The sequence below is a fragment of the Rhincodon typus genome, chromosome 2 (genome assembly GCF_021869965.1).
Source record: "Rhincodon typus isolate 14 chromosome 2, sRhiTyp1.1, whole genome shotgun sequence".
In the NCBI taxonomy this organism is placed as follows: domain Eukaryota; kingdom Metazoa; phylum Chordata; class Chondrichthyes; order Orectolobiformes; family Rhincodontidae; genus Rhincodon; species Rhincodon typus.
Genome location: NC_063333.1, coordinates 140,258,166 through 140,272,464, shown reverse-complemented (window position 1 = coordinate 140,272,464; position 14,299 = coordinate 140,258,166). Strand labels below are relative to the sequence as shown.

At 37.9% G+C, this 14,299-nt stretch overlaps 1 protein-coding gene across 6 annotated transcripts in view; it reads right to left on the bottom strand.

Annotated features, from left to right (window-relative positions):
* Positions 1-14,299, bottom strand: part of nphp3 (nephronophthisis 3) — a 58,571-nt gene that overhangs the window by 16,752 nt on the left and 27,520 nt on the right. For all 6 annotated transcript variants that reach the window (XM_048609814.1, XM_048609805.1, XM_020511620.2 and 3 more), the window contains 9 exons: positions 13,625-13,739; positions 11,971-12,114; positions 10,992-11,089; positions 8,515-8,617; positions 5,674-5,756; positions 4,788-4,926; positions 3,279-3,443; positions 2,046-2,146; positions 944-1,066 (listed from right to left, as the gene is read on the bottom strand). In XM_048609814.1, coding sequence (XP_048465771.1) covers positions 944-1,066; positions 2,046-2,146; positions 3,279-3,443; positions 4,788-4,926; positions 5,674-5,756; positions 8,515-8,617; positions 10,992-11,089; positions 11,971-12,114; positions 13,625-13,739 — 1,071 coding nt within the window. The remainder of the gene's footprint in view (positions 1-943; positions 1,067-2,045; positions 2,147-3,278; positions 3,444-4,787; positions 4,927-5,673; positions 5,757-8,514; positions 8,618-10,991; positions 11,090-11,970; positions 12,115-13,624; positions 13,740-14,299) is intronic.

Genomic DNA, 14,299 nt, shown 5'->3' with positions numbered 1-14,299 from the left:
GATCTTTTACCTCCATGTAATCTTATAATTCTATTATATGACTGCTCCAAAATATATTAAAGTCTGATTTATCACAGAATTATTATGGTGCAGGAGGCAGCTGTTGGCCCATCATGCCTGCAACAATTCTATCTACGCACTATATCTATCCAGATAACCATCCAATGCTTTCTTGAATGCTTCAAATGAACATGCCTCCACAATATTTCCAGTAGTGCATTCCATCCCCTAACAAGTCACTATGTGAAAAAACTTCTTCTCACATCATCCCTGTTTCATTTCATATCAGTTTAAGTGCACAATTCTGCACAATATCTTATACACAAATCATTCTTTTCTTCTATCTTTACTACAGGAGCCAGCTCATTTATCTTGTCTTTCCATGAAGATTTCAAATAATTTGTTTTATTCCCATTAAAAGGACTTTCTGTTGCTTGATCATGTTCATACATTCCAAACTGAAGTGCGAAAGTTACTTATTCAAAAACAAAGCAAGCTGTAACCTCCATAATTGAACCAATCTCAAAGTATGTATTTATTTAAAATGACATTGGTTCCTCTTTCAAGCCTTTTGTCCAGAAAACAAAAGTGACAAACTTTGCTACATAGGCAACAATACGATTTAGTTGAGTATTGCTGTTTTGTTAAACTGTTTAAGTAATATATCCTGAATTAATAGGGATATGTGCATAATAAATTTTATCAACGGCAGGGCATTACATTTTAACAAAGAAATGGGCTAAAAATTCACTTGATCGCATTACTGCATTTGTTGCTAAAACTACATAGTACATTGTAAACCTAACAAAACTATAATTCCCATTTCCACAGAGTCCAAACTATCAACACTTAATACAGCAACCCTGGTTTTAAGAGATTCCCCAAATAAGGATTAAAGCTGTTTTTGAAAAGGGGATAATGACTAAGTAGTCTAGCTTCCTACCTCTTGTAAAGGTTCTGAGAGACAAAGAGGTTCAACAGACAATTGTGCAGTTTCTGTTTGTCTCCCTGTTGCTGGAAGAGCCAGGGAAGTTCATCAGCATCACGCCAGGTTACTCTGCCCTGACTGAAAAGCCACAGATTAGTCATGAATGACACAGGCCATTGTCACAAAGAATAATGTATTTTATTTACTAAATTAAAGTAAGACAGAAACCACCAATTAAGTGATTTAACAATCCATTCAACAATAGACTCATCTCTAAAACAGAAAATAATGTTAATTATTATTTCTATGTATTACAAAGATAGCAAAATAGCAACTTAGTGCAGAGAGGTTCATATCTGTGGTTCCATGCAGTGGGATTCCATTTTCATTGCATTACTGTCTGGCAACAAGAAACAAGCAGGCACAGATCGAAGGTGATTGGCAAAACAACTAAAGACAGCATAAGGATACATTTCTTTTCCACGCTGTGATCTGGAATGTGCTGCTTGAATTGGTGGTGAAGGCAGATACAATAATAACTTTCAAGAAGTATTTGTGGATACATATGGATGCAAAACTTCTCCAGGATGTTATAGGTAAAGATTGGGGAAATGGACTAATTGGAGAAGTATTTGAAAGAATTAGCACAGACACAATAAGCCAGGCGCCCTGCTTACGTGCAATAAGATTGTCGGATTTAAAGCAGGACTGAGGTGTAGTGTTTCTCCACTAGAAAAGGGCAAAAATGCAACCATGAGAGACTGCACATTTTCTGTCAAAAACTCAGCAGGTCTGGCAGCATCTGCAGAGGGAAAGCAAAGTTAATGTTGTGGACCCAGAACGTTAACTCTACTTTCCCTCCATAGACGCTGCTAGACCTGCTGAGTTTTTCCATTTTATTTCAGGATTCTAGCATCCACGGTTCTTTGGATTTTTAAGAATATTTTCTAGCATCTAGTTAAAAAGGAGCATTGGTTAAGGCACAGAACCAAGGAGCCTACAAATCCCCTCTAGGGGGATATAAAAACAGAAAAAAGAGAGGGTCTTTTGCAAAGTGTAAATAAATTGCGATTTAATTATTATATATCCTCGTAATTGCTTGTAGGGCAATAAATACCTCATTTGATGTGAAAAATATTGCACAAGCTTTTCTCTGTACACTGTAATAGTGTCAGGCTCTTCTTTCTCCATATATTGCAATCTCACTGCTTCCCAAGCCTTCAAATAAATCATAAGAGTACAAACATTAAACACAAAGTGCCATCTTGAACTTGATCTACAATATGGATTGTTAAAGTCACAAGAAATGGAATTTATATCTTGCACTTTAATGCCACACAAATAATGGTGAATGCATCAGGAAACGAGTCAATTTGTTATCAGCAGGGACTCTTACTCCGAAGTCAAATCATGGATTCAAACTCTGCTCGAGGCTTGAGCACATAACCTCAACTGACACTCTAATGGAGCACTGTACTGCTCAATTAAATGCAAGTTTTGTCTATACTTACATTTCATAGAATTATAGAATCACTACAGTGTGGAAGCAGGCCATTCAGCCCATCAAGTCCACATCTATCTTATACCTGTAAGCCCGCATTTCCATGGCTAATGCACCTCACCTGTACATCCCTGGACACTGCAGGCAATTTAGCAAGGCAATCCAACTAAACCTGCACAGCTTTGAACTGTGGGAAAAAAACTACAGCACCGGGCAGAGTTAGGGAAAATGTGCAAATTCCACACAGGCAGTCACCCAAGCTGGAATCGAATCCGGGTCCCTGTTGCTGTGAGGCAACAGTGCTAACCACTGAGCCATTATGCTGCCCAATGGTCATGTAACATTTCATGTAACTATTCAAAGAATAAATGCAAATTGGTCACCCATTGCTGTGACCAACCCTTGTCGCAAAGAAATATCAATAAACAAAAACAATTTATTTGGACATTTATTTCATTACTGCTTGTAGGATCTTGACGTGTGCAATTGGCTGACATGTAACTTCTTTGGCTGTGAGACTGGGATAGCCTAAGATTGTCAACTGCGCAACATAAATTCAAACAACGTCTTGCCCAAAGAAAGGGTATTCCAAGTGCTCTTGACCTATAACATTTACTACAATGCAGCTATTATTTCCCAGTCAGTCAGCTGTCATCAAATCTGCTGCATGATAGTAGGAGTTACCAGAAACCTATAAGTTGTTTTGTGAGCTTGAGGCTCTCCTAACTATGAAAATTCTATACAGCCCTGTCACTATAGTGTACAACTGTGAAAATACAATAGTTTAAGTGTTTACATGCCTTAGGAATCTTGAAGAACAGGGAGCTGTTTGAAAGTGAGTAACCTTACCTGAAGATGCTGAAACTTCAGCAGTCCACAGCTGTACATTATCACACATGTGCACTGCAAGCTATGAAGAAGAGAGGCTAATAAAGGCCAAGAAAGTTCTGGGCAAATCTCCAATAGTTCACCTTCACTAACACCATTGTGACTCACATAGATTAGACAGAGAATCTGGAATGGAATTGAGAGATAAAGGTTAGAAAATACATAGACAAACCTACTTACAACACAAGAAGCATTTTAAACAATCTGATTTAAAAATCATCCCGTTGGTTTAAAATAATTTAAACACGACTGTATTTTAAAAAAAAAACTTAAATATATACTTTAACCACTCAACACATTTTTTAACCCACACAATCACAAGTAGACAACCTTGAGCATTGCTTGCAGTTTTCCAACAAATATAACAGCTTTAAATATTTTAAACATTTGAGTGGTTTTAATTAGGTAATGGGAATATAAAATAACAGACAAACATTTCTTTTCCTTCTCTGGAGACATTTTCAAATGCTTCAGAAATACAGAAACCATTTCTTAAATTTCAGAAAATTTGGTAACCTTAAATTTAAACAGCATACCTGCACAACTTTGATATGGACAAGATTGAAAATAAATCCAAATCCTTTAGCAGGATTAAACTAAACAAGTCATGCTTGACATCACTGGTGAGAATGTTATGTATACATTCCTTGATATGTAAAATATAACTTTAAAAAATAAAAAATACTAAAAATCAGTGGTGGCAGCAAAGCTTGTGTGTAGTGGTTCTAAGAAAATATCACAATTACAAATTTAACCGCCAGGCAAATTGGCTCAGGTTAGAACAACTCAAGGTGTTTCACAGTCAACTAATTACTGTTTGTAACAAAAACAGAAAGTGCTGGAGAAACTGAGCAAGTCTGGCAGCATCTGTGGAGAGGGAAACAGAGTTCACGTATCAAGTCCAGTATGACTCTTCTTCAGATGTTTTCTTTTCCCCCCAGTTACTTTTTGTATCCTGGGAAGCATCTGACCATGTTGAAAAGGCTCTAGGAGAATTTCTTTTCATTCCTTTACAGTGATTGCCACAATATTCTTTCCATGTTGGCTGTCAAACCGTGACAATAAACAATCAGCCTATTGCACCTAAAGAAACTATGTCAAAACACAATCAATCAGGGTGTTCCACTTTAATGGATTTCAGATGAATCAATGATTACTTCTCACATGATGCAACCATTAAAATCCCGACGTACTTGAAATGAGGATTAGATAGTTAAAGTATACCCAGCACTATTAATAACACATTATAGAGTCCACATCCAAGAAAAAAAATTTCTTCAGATAATCAATTCATTTTAGTTACTTAATTCAGTTACTTATGGTTTATAATGTTTATTTTAAGTTACCCTTTCTTTGTGCGACCTTTTTTTTTTAAGTTTGCAACAATCTAACTTTACATCTACACTCTCCTTGGAATTAAAATTAATTTGCTGACAATTGCTGAAAAAAGTTTCTTATATAACCTCTCACCTCTCTCATTAGCTGCTTTGCCCTGTCAATAGGCAAAGATTGTTGTATAGATTGCAGCACAAGTCTGTACAAAGACACTGTATCCTGACACTGGAAACATTTCTGGAGAATATCGTCTATATCTCCCAGACCTTTGACGCTAAACAAATACAAATATGGTTAAGCTCAGTACCAGCACATCTGCAATTAAATAGGTTGAGCTTTTCCTGAAATTGAAGAAAATGCAGCACATTCCCTTTTATAAGAGCAACTACTTGAGCCGCACATAGTTTATGCTACACAGAGTATGATGATATAATATCTTGGAGCAAGTGCATCACTAATTATTACTTAAACACTTGATACTAAATTTGTTTCTGGGTCCAGCAGCTATAGGAGCTGAGCAGCAGAAGGTTGGTGATTATAAAATGTAGAATTAATGCATAAAAATAAAATACTGTGAAGCAAAAATAAAGCATACCATTTCAAAATGTTATAGTTGCTAATTATATTAGTCCAGATCTGTGTTAAGAATAATGGTGATGGTTCAATGCTTCATTATTTGGAGAAAGTGGCACAGCAACCTCCAGAATCAGCGCGCACACAGTCAAATGTAGCATTTTGTTTTATTCATCCATGGGGTGTGGGCACCATTGACGAGACCCAACAATTATTAATTGCCCACACCTAGCTGCCCTTGAGAAGACGACGGTAAGCCAACTGAGTACTGTATAGTTGCTTGTTGGCCCATTTCAGAGGGCAGCTAAATGTGAAACTTCTCAGTTTAGAAAAATGGTTGCAGCAGTATTTTCCACTTATGCAGGAACAATTAGAGACAGTTGAAACCATTTCACCGAATAAACACAAAGAACATTCCATAGTTAATTAGGTAAGTTAATGATCCCACCTTGTAATCATTTTGCCCAGTAGTGTAACATACAGTGCATTGCATGTAGTCGCAGATCTGCAATGTTTCTCCAGCTTCTTCTCCTGCAATCAATAATGACATCCAAATAAAATAAACAAACATTTCATTTCGTCACCTCTCTAAAAACAGTACGGTTCTCCAGGGACCAGTTACGTCAGCCAAGTGCTACTATTCACGAGCAATCCTAGATAACAAGTGTGTGGGAACGGAGCAAGTGCCCTATTGAGTTCAACTTGTCTTCAGTGCTCCCAGAAGCATAAAGTGCAGCATTGAGAAGTGCTCATAAAACAGATCTGACTGAAAGCTGTTGAGGCTGCAAAGGTCAGTCCTCAACCCTGGACCTTCCTGAACATTATGACTCTTCCAATCTCTTAACATATATCTGCTAAGTCAATGGAGAATTCCTAGCTGTCATTTCTAACAAGAACATTTGTTTCAAGCAACTTTGACTTCCAAATTATTCATTTAATTAACTCGCCAGAGTTGGAATTCTGAGCAGAAGTTTGAGATTAATTGTGCAATTGTAATGGTTCTTTGGTGTTTGGGTGTGCAGCCAGGCAGAAATCTGGAGTGGAGAGAGGAAGAAGTTTTAAATTTTACATGAACTTAAAGGGTACTTGAAAAGTTATTTATCAATAGTATCAGATCAAAGCCACAAGGATGTGGGAAGTGAAAAGCTGTGAATTGTACCGCATGTTTCTAAGAGTTAAACTGTGTAGATAGATTACGATTGTGAAAACTGTTAAAGACTGCTCTTATATAGCACCATTCACAACCACTGGCCATCCCAAAACACTGCAGAGTAAATGGAGTACTTTTGAAGTGCAGTCTCTGTCAGATTGTAGGACAAGCAGCAGTCAACTTGTGCACAGAACATCTTACAAGCAATAGTACAATAATGACAAGCCTTTGTGATGTTGTTTAAGTATTTGGGAACATACTTTAAGAGAGACACTGGCAGCATGTATGATAGGATCTCTTTATCCCTGATCTGTATGGGTACACTGCTGACTACATCCTTAACATGTCCCCCACAACACCCCCTTACCAACCCACAAAAATTGAGATAGATGTATTTAATGGACAATTTCAGCAACTTAACTGACCCATTACTTTTAAGTCCCGTTTCCCTTTACTACCCTCAGAAGGGAGTCACAGACTTCTTGTATTCTACTGAACTGTCTAGTATTGCTACTATGCTAACCACATTCTAAACAGTACAATTCAGAAACAACTCTGACTCACAGAGAAGCTAAGAAAATAATGATTCTTAATGTAAAGATCCTTACAGGTTAATTCAGAGCAGCACAGACTTAAAAGATGGCCTGATTGATTTTTTTTTTAAAACTTTGTTCGTGAGATGTGGGCATCTCTGGCCAGGCCAACATTTATTGTCCATCCTCAATTGCCCTCGAGAAGACAGCACTGAGCTGCCTTCTTGAACTGCCACAGTGCTGTTAAGCAGGGAGTTCCAGGATTATGAACCAGAGACAGCAGAAGCATGGTGGTGCAGTTCCGAGTTAGCATGGCATTTAGTTTGGAGAGGAATTTGTAGATGGTGGCATTGCCACGCACCTGCTGTCCTTGTCCTTCTTTGTGGTAGAGGCTTGGAAGGTGCTGTTAAAAAGCCTTGATGAGTTATTGCAGTGCATCTTGTAGATGGTACAGACTGCTACCATTGCTCATCATGGTGATGGAGGTGAATAAGGTAATGAAAGGGACAGCACATCCATTTGGAAGATTATCTGAATTTAATAGATTTGAAGGACTGAAGGGCATGTGTTTAAACTGTACAAGTATGGACAGGCCTGTTCTCAGAAATTCCCTCTTTCTCCTGAGAGACGTGAGCCAACGAAAGATATTGCCAGCTGCTGCCAACTCCCTGCATGCTTTCAAGAGGGAGTTGAACCAGTTCCTGGCTAAGGCACAGAGTGCTGACAGATAATATACAATTGCACGGTCAACGTGTTCTCTTGGATTGATGTAAATAACCCAAAGACGTAAGGGAGTATCCTCCTCCCTTTATTGGCCCCAGCTTTCTCTTTTCCTCTCTCCAGGGAATTACATGGCTGCAGGGAGAGTACCGATTGTCAGGTCATAATGTTCCAGATATCATGAGTGTGAGGCAGGCTTGTTAGCCTCCTGTCATTGATTGCAGCCTCCCTGATGAGGCAGAATTTAATCGAAGGTTCTTAAAGCAGAATCCTCTGCTCCAGAAACTCAATTCTCCAAAAAGACACAAATGTACTGCTGTTGGATACAAATAGAATCCCTGATAATTCCAGACAGCTAGAATTCCCTGCCTTGGTTTTCCTCTACATCTGATATGAAAATATACATTCAAAATACAGAATGAGGAACCCTGCTAGCACCAATCTTGTAAACATCAAAGCCTACATGCTTAACGACACACAAGTATTAAATATAAATTAATAAAAGCAGTCCTGTCCATTATACTTTGAGGCTGAAGTTCAGCTGAGATTACACTCCACAACTCTGATCTGGCTTTTCACATTTTATCAGCTTCTCTGCTCCAATCTCTTCATAAAATGTTGCTGAAAGAATTCTATTTCTTAGTTACGCATTGCTTTATCATCCACTTTAACATGCAAGATAGCGTGTGCAGATTCACAAAAAAAATAACATTTACAGGTCATAACTTTGAACTATAACTTGCATATACTTCTGCTTATGTGAACAAAAATGTTGAAAGTAATGTCATACTTTATTTAACATTTATTATTTCTTAACTTTTCAAGATGCAAGTAAAAGCATTCTATACATGAAACCTTGTTTACAAATGGACACTGGATTACAAACCTGCTCTCTAGTCAGTTTCACGTCAGCATCACAGCACTGCAAATTGATCAGAGTCTTGACATCTTTTGGGCTCAGTGGATCAAGATGTAGTGTTGGCCACAATCTGATTGAAACAAAATTAAATTGGTGGATTATGGGATTCTAATTCATCTTCTGCTATGCAGACACTAAATATTACCCTACATCTTCTTTCATCACCTCATATAATACAAAGAATTTTATGTGGAATATACAGAAAAATAGGTCATTGGCTCCTCCAGTTCTGTGCCAATGTTTGTGCTTCACTTGAGCCTACACTCACCGTTCCTGATCTGAATCTTACCCTCAATTCCTTTTTCCATCATATGGTTATGCAGCTCCACCTCAAGTACTCCGTGTGGGAGCAGGTTTCTCCTTCTCACTATTTTTTGGTAAAGAAGTTTCTCCTGAATTCCCTATTGGATGGCTTAGTGATTACTTTAAATTGACAGCCTCTAGTTTTGCTCTTCAAGTTGAAACAATGCCTGTTTCTACCCTATCAGAGTCTTCCATAAATTTAAAACCATCATTAAGTCACCCACAAAAAAGATCCAGTCTATTCATCCTTTCCTTATAGGTATAAATTTGCAGGTCTGGTATCATCCTTGTAAATCATCTGCAAATCTTTCCAGTCTTCTAAAATCTTTTTAAAATACAACACCAAGATCTGTACATAGTGCTCCAAGAGTGGCCTATCCAAGATTTAAGTCCATGTTTAGCACAATTTTACTGTTTTTTAATTCTATCCCTGTAGAAACTAACATTTGCACTTCTGTATTTGTACTTCCAGATTCCTTAGTCCCTCTACCCTATTCAGATTATAATTTTCCAATTAATTTAACGTCCTTATTTTCTTTATCAAGATAGAACGCCTCACCAAAACCCATGTCAATATGGCATTGGCATTTGACAATTGTATGCCCACTGTGTAAGTTTATTAATGTTTCCTTGTAATTTGTTGTGCTCCACAGTATTGATTACTTGATGTTATCCAAAAATTCAACGATTTATTACTTTCATTTTGATTCTGAAGTCTAAATTACTAATAGGAATTCTGAACAACATTATTTCCAGAACTGATCCTTCTGGGACCCTGTGTCCCACTATCTACCATTCTGAATTCCTAAATTTTACCCTAGATTCCGGCTTTCAATCTTGCAGCCTGCTAGGCGTCCATTCCAATACCCGTCCTATAACTCTGCATGACCTTAATCTATTATATGGTACCTTTCAAAATGTCTTTTAGAAAGCTAGATGTATTAACACCTGCATTACCTTTGACTATTCCCACTGTTAGCTCTGCAAGAAATTCAGTACAGTTGGTCAGGCAATATTTTCCCTTTTGAAATCCATGCTGATATTCATTATTATATTTTTGGTTTCTGACTTTTTCCATTTTCTTCTTTAATACAGATACCGTTATTTTTCCTGTGACCAAAGCTCCGCTGCCTGGTCTATAATTCCCAGAACATGTTCCGAATTTGCTTGTTCAATTTTTTTTTAACCTTACAGAATTCCTAGAGTTGAAGCAGGCCAGTCAGCCCATCAAGACCACACCAACACTTCGCAGGGCATCCCACGAGGACCCACCCTGTCCCTGCAACCCTGCATTTCCCATGGCTAATCCACTTAGACTGCACATCCCTTGACACTATGGGTAATTTAGCATGGCCAATCCACCTAAACTGCACATCTTTGGACTGTGGGAGGAAACCGGAGCACCCGGAGAAAACCCATGCAGACACGAGGAGAATGTGCAAACTCCACACAGACAGTCAACTGAGGGTGGTATCGAGCCCGGGTGCCTGGCACTGTGGGTAGCAGTACTATCTATTGATTTTGATTGAACATCTGCGGCATTATTTAAAAAATAATTTGAAGCTCCAGAATGGATGAAGAACTTTGACCAGCAATGGCAGTAGTGGAGGTGCGAGGCTGATGAAACATGTTGAGGAGAATTATAACATGTCCACCACTGCAGGTCAAAGTACCGAATGCTGCAAGGTATTACCCCTACTCTCATAAGGCTGGAGGAGAAGAATACTTATGGACGGATAGGCAAACACTGCCAAAATTTTACAAATGTATGATTAAAAAAATCCTGTTTCTTGCCCCAGTCCCATTATCTTTAGCACCGTACATTCATAGAATTGATCACTTTTAACAGTTACTCATTACAGCATGACCAATTCTCTTCATAAACAAATCAGGAAATGGAAGAAGAAAAGCAAAAAATTGACAGAGATTGACATTATTCTTATAATTTTGTAAATTCCATAATATGTTTGAGTATAACTTAACTAGCTAGCTCACAGAAAACAAATAGCTAACCACGTACAAAACACAAAAATAAAGACAATGTTTTACATTCAAGATTAATTTGCTGGGTTTATTGTAAATGAGTTTTACAAAGTTCAATTTAAAAAGAGACAAACTCTGCAAAACATTCAGTTACTAACCTCCATGCTTGGGGACAAGTTTCCACATTTACAGAAACAATCACCCTTACGTTGACAGGCAATGGATCAATCAGCCATTTCATGTGCCGTTCAGCTTGCTAGAAGTACATAAATACAATAAAGATTTTACAATTGATAAAGTCGCATTTCTTAATGCACCAAGTGCACAAATCTTAATTTAAACCCAAGTGGAAGGCTGTGCTGGTTTAAAAAAAAACCAACAAAGCATGTATCCCACTTTAAGCAGAATGTATTTTACACCAAAAATATTCCAAATAGACCAACAGACACTGAGACACACCTCACAACCTGAAGGAACGAGATTCCAGACCTTCTGAATAAGAGGGGTTGATGGCAGCCACGGACAAGTATCAAAACTACCCGTTACTAGTTAGAACATTCCATGCAGAGTTTAATGGGTAATTAATGCAAAAATACAGTAAGTTCACAAAAGTTACAGCAATTTTAAACATGAAATATTGGTTTCATAAAGTGTCACAACTCGGACAGAAATTTGTTGTGATTTGGAATTCACAGAGGATCTCTTCCCACAATAAGGTTTTGGCCAATTTACAAATTTACACACCAAGGACACCTGGCATTGTTCATACACCTGGTCTGGCAGCATCTGTGTAGAGAACAGTTCTGAAAAAGGGTCACTGGACCCGAAATATTAACTCTGCTTTCTCTCCGCAGATCCTGATATTTTGGGTCCAAAGACCCTTTTCCAGAATTGTTCTCTACACAGATGCTGCCAGACCTACCTCCAGTAATTTCTGTTTTTGTTTTCGATTTCCAGTGTCTGCAGTTCTTTTTTTTTTAAATTGTTACACCGTTAAGTTTTACAGCTAAACTTGGCATCATACTTCTACCTAAACCTAAAAATTTCAGCTTCAGAATTGTGAAAACATAAATTATTTTTAACGCAAGGCCAAATAAAGTTGAAATTACTTTTGAGGGCTTCTAGTTTTAACCATACCTCAATCTGGTCAATGGAATCAATAATTATGATAACACTGCCTTGGCGGCGTGCAGATAGTTTCTCCAGCCATCGAGGAAACTCTTCCAGTAACTTATTTGGATCCAGGGCGAGGGCAGACATGGACCACGAATGCTGCAACAGCTAGAAGTGAACAAGAAACTAATATTTATGCATTATGTTTTTCAAGGCTACACTCTGAATTGCAGGGGATCTTGGTGTCATGATGCATGCATTGCAAAAGACTAGTATGCTGATGCAGCAAGAAATTGGGAAAGCCAATACAGTGTTATTGTTTATTGCAAGGGGAATTGAATACAAAAGTGGGGAAGCTATGCTTAAGTTTTAAAGGACATTGGTGAGCTCACATCAGTACTGTGTATAGCACCTGTCTTCTCCTTTATCTAAGGACAGATATAAATTCATTGGAAGCAGTTCAGAGGTGGTTTTCCAGGCCAATACCTGGAGGGTTGTCTTATGAGCAAAGGTTGAACCGGCTAGAGTCGTATCCTCTGGAATTTAGAAGAGTAAGAAATGATGTGACTGAAAAATATGAGATTCTGTGGGCTCTCATGGAAAGGATGCCTCTTGAGAGAGAATCTAGAACTAGGGGAACACTGCTTCACCTAATAATGGTTACTTGGTTAGTTGGAGAACTAAATAAGGGTTCACTTAGTTAAGGCAGAAATGAAGGTAAATATTATTCTTACAGAAGGTCACAAATGTTTGGAATGCTTTTCCTCAAAAGGCAAAGGTAGAAAGATTACTGACAAATAAGGAGGAGGAAGATCATTGATGAGGGTGGGGTTGGGGGGTTTTAGTGAAAATGTGGAGTAGTCAGATCAGCCATGATTCACTGAATGGCAGAGCAGGCTCAAGGGGCTGTGTGGTCTTTCCTTGATCTTCATTCATATGATTGCATGGCATGAAGCTTTCTGCTATAGGGCAGCAGACTAAAGAACCTGAAGTCTTTAGATCAATCAAATTATTTAGTGGAAAACGGACAGTCCATGATTCTAAGATCTGCACTGCCCTCAAACTTGCTCCATGATAGGAGTGCAACCTTGCAAAATTTACCCTTCTATGAACAAAGAACAATTTAGAAGAAACGTTCTCCAAGTAACAGATGTGAAAACACCAAGGGGGGGGCTGACCATTTATATTTTCAGCGATGTAAATAATTTCCTCTCAGTAATTTAACATTTTTCTTTCACATCTTCCCCGAGAATGAACACTGCTGTGATCCTAACGTGTTGGGATGCTTAGTCCAAGTTTAGTTACATCAAAAAACAAAACTAAGCCTGGTTTTACTTAGCTAATGAACAGCAGCTTCAAAGTGGCATATTTATATAAATCTGGTACGAAGCTCTTGATCGGAAAATATTGTAAAACAATATTTTTCAAAGCACAAGACGACTTTGGATTTGTTATAAGACATTTCTGATGAAGGCTTTTACAAGGTTTGTCATTCATTTGGACCACTGATCACATCAACTCAAAATTATTTAACTCAAATTATCTGATAATTCAATACAATATTCAAGAGTAAAGAAATGAATTACTCGTCAGTGCCTAGTACAAGGAAAGGTTCTTTTGTTTCCTTCCATCTCTTAAATACCATGCAGAGTTGGATTCAAGGCATTCAATTTTCTACCTTTACAGTCAGTCGTTTTATTATTAGAGCTGGGTCCGAGCTGGTAGACAGGGGCCTTCCCACAAAGTGATATAAAATTAAGGTGTTTGGGGAACATTTTTGCTGGTGTTCAATCCTATGAGGACAGAAAAGAATGACAAAAACTGCAAGTGAAAAACTTAAAGCTCAATATTATAGGTAATGTCTCCCTCAATAACCCTGTACTTATAAGAGAAATAAAGAGGAAGTAGCAACCCTGCATATTATTCAATAAATTGCAGATTAATACAGGTGCCATGGTAAGGTGGCTTGTAACACTTTTCATTGTATTTTACCCGTAAAAGTACACATGACAATAAATTATAAATTCTAATTACGAGCATAGCAGATAGAATGCCTTCCACTTTGGGTTTCGAAAGTTGTAATATAATATACCCCCTCAATATGAAAACCTTTAAACAATTTCTTCAGACCACAGAAGCAAAAACTGCATGTGGGAAAGCGGAACTAAGATCAGAAAATTCTGGTGAAAAAACACTGACATGAAATGTTGGCCTGGGTTTTCACGGAACTGGGAAGACTCCATAATTGGCAACTCGGTCTTAATTACTGGATTCTTGTTCCTGGTGCTTCCAATTTTTACGAGTATTTAAGCAAAGATGTAAATGCATTGAAAGCAGCTCAGAGAAGGTTTCA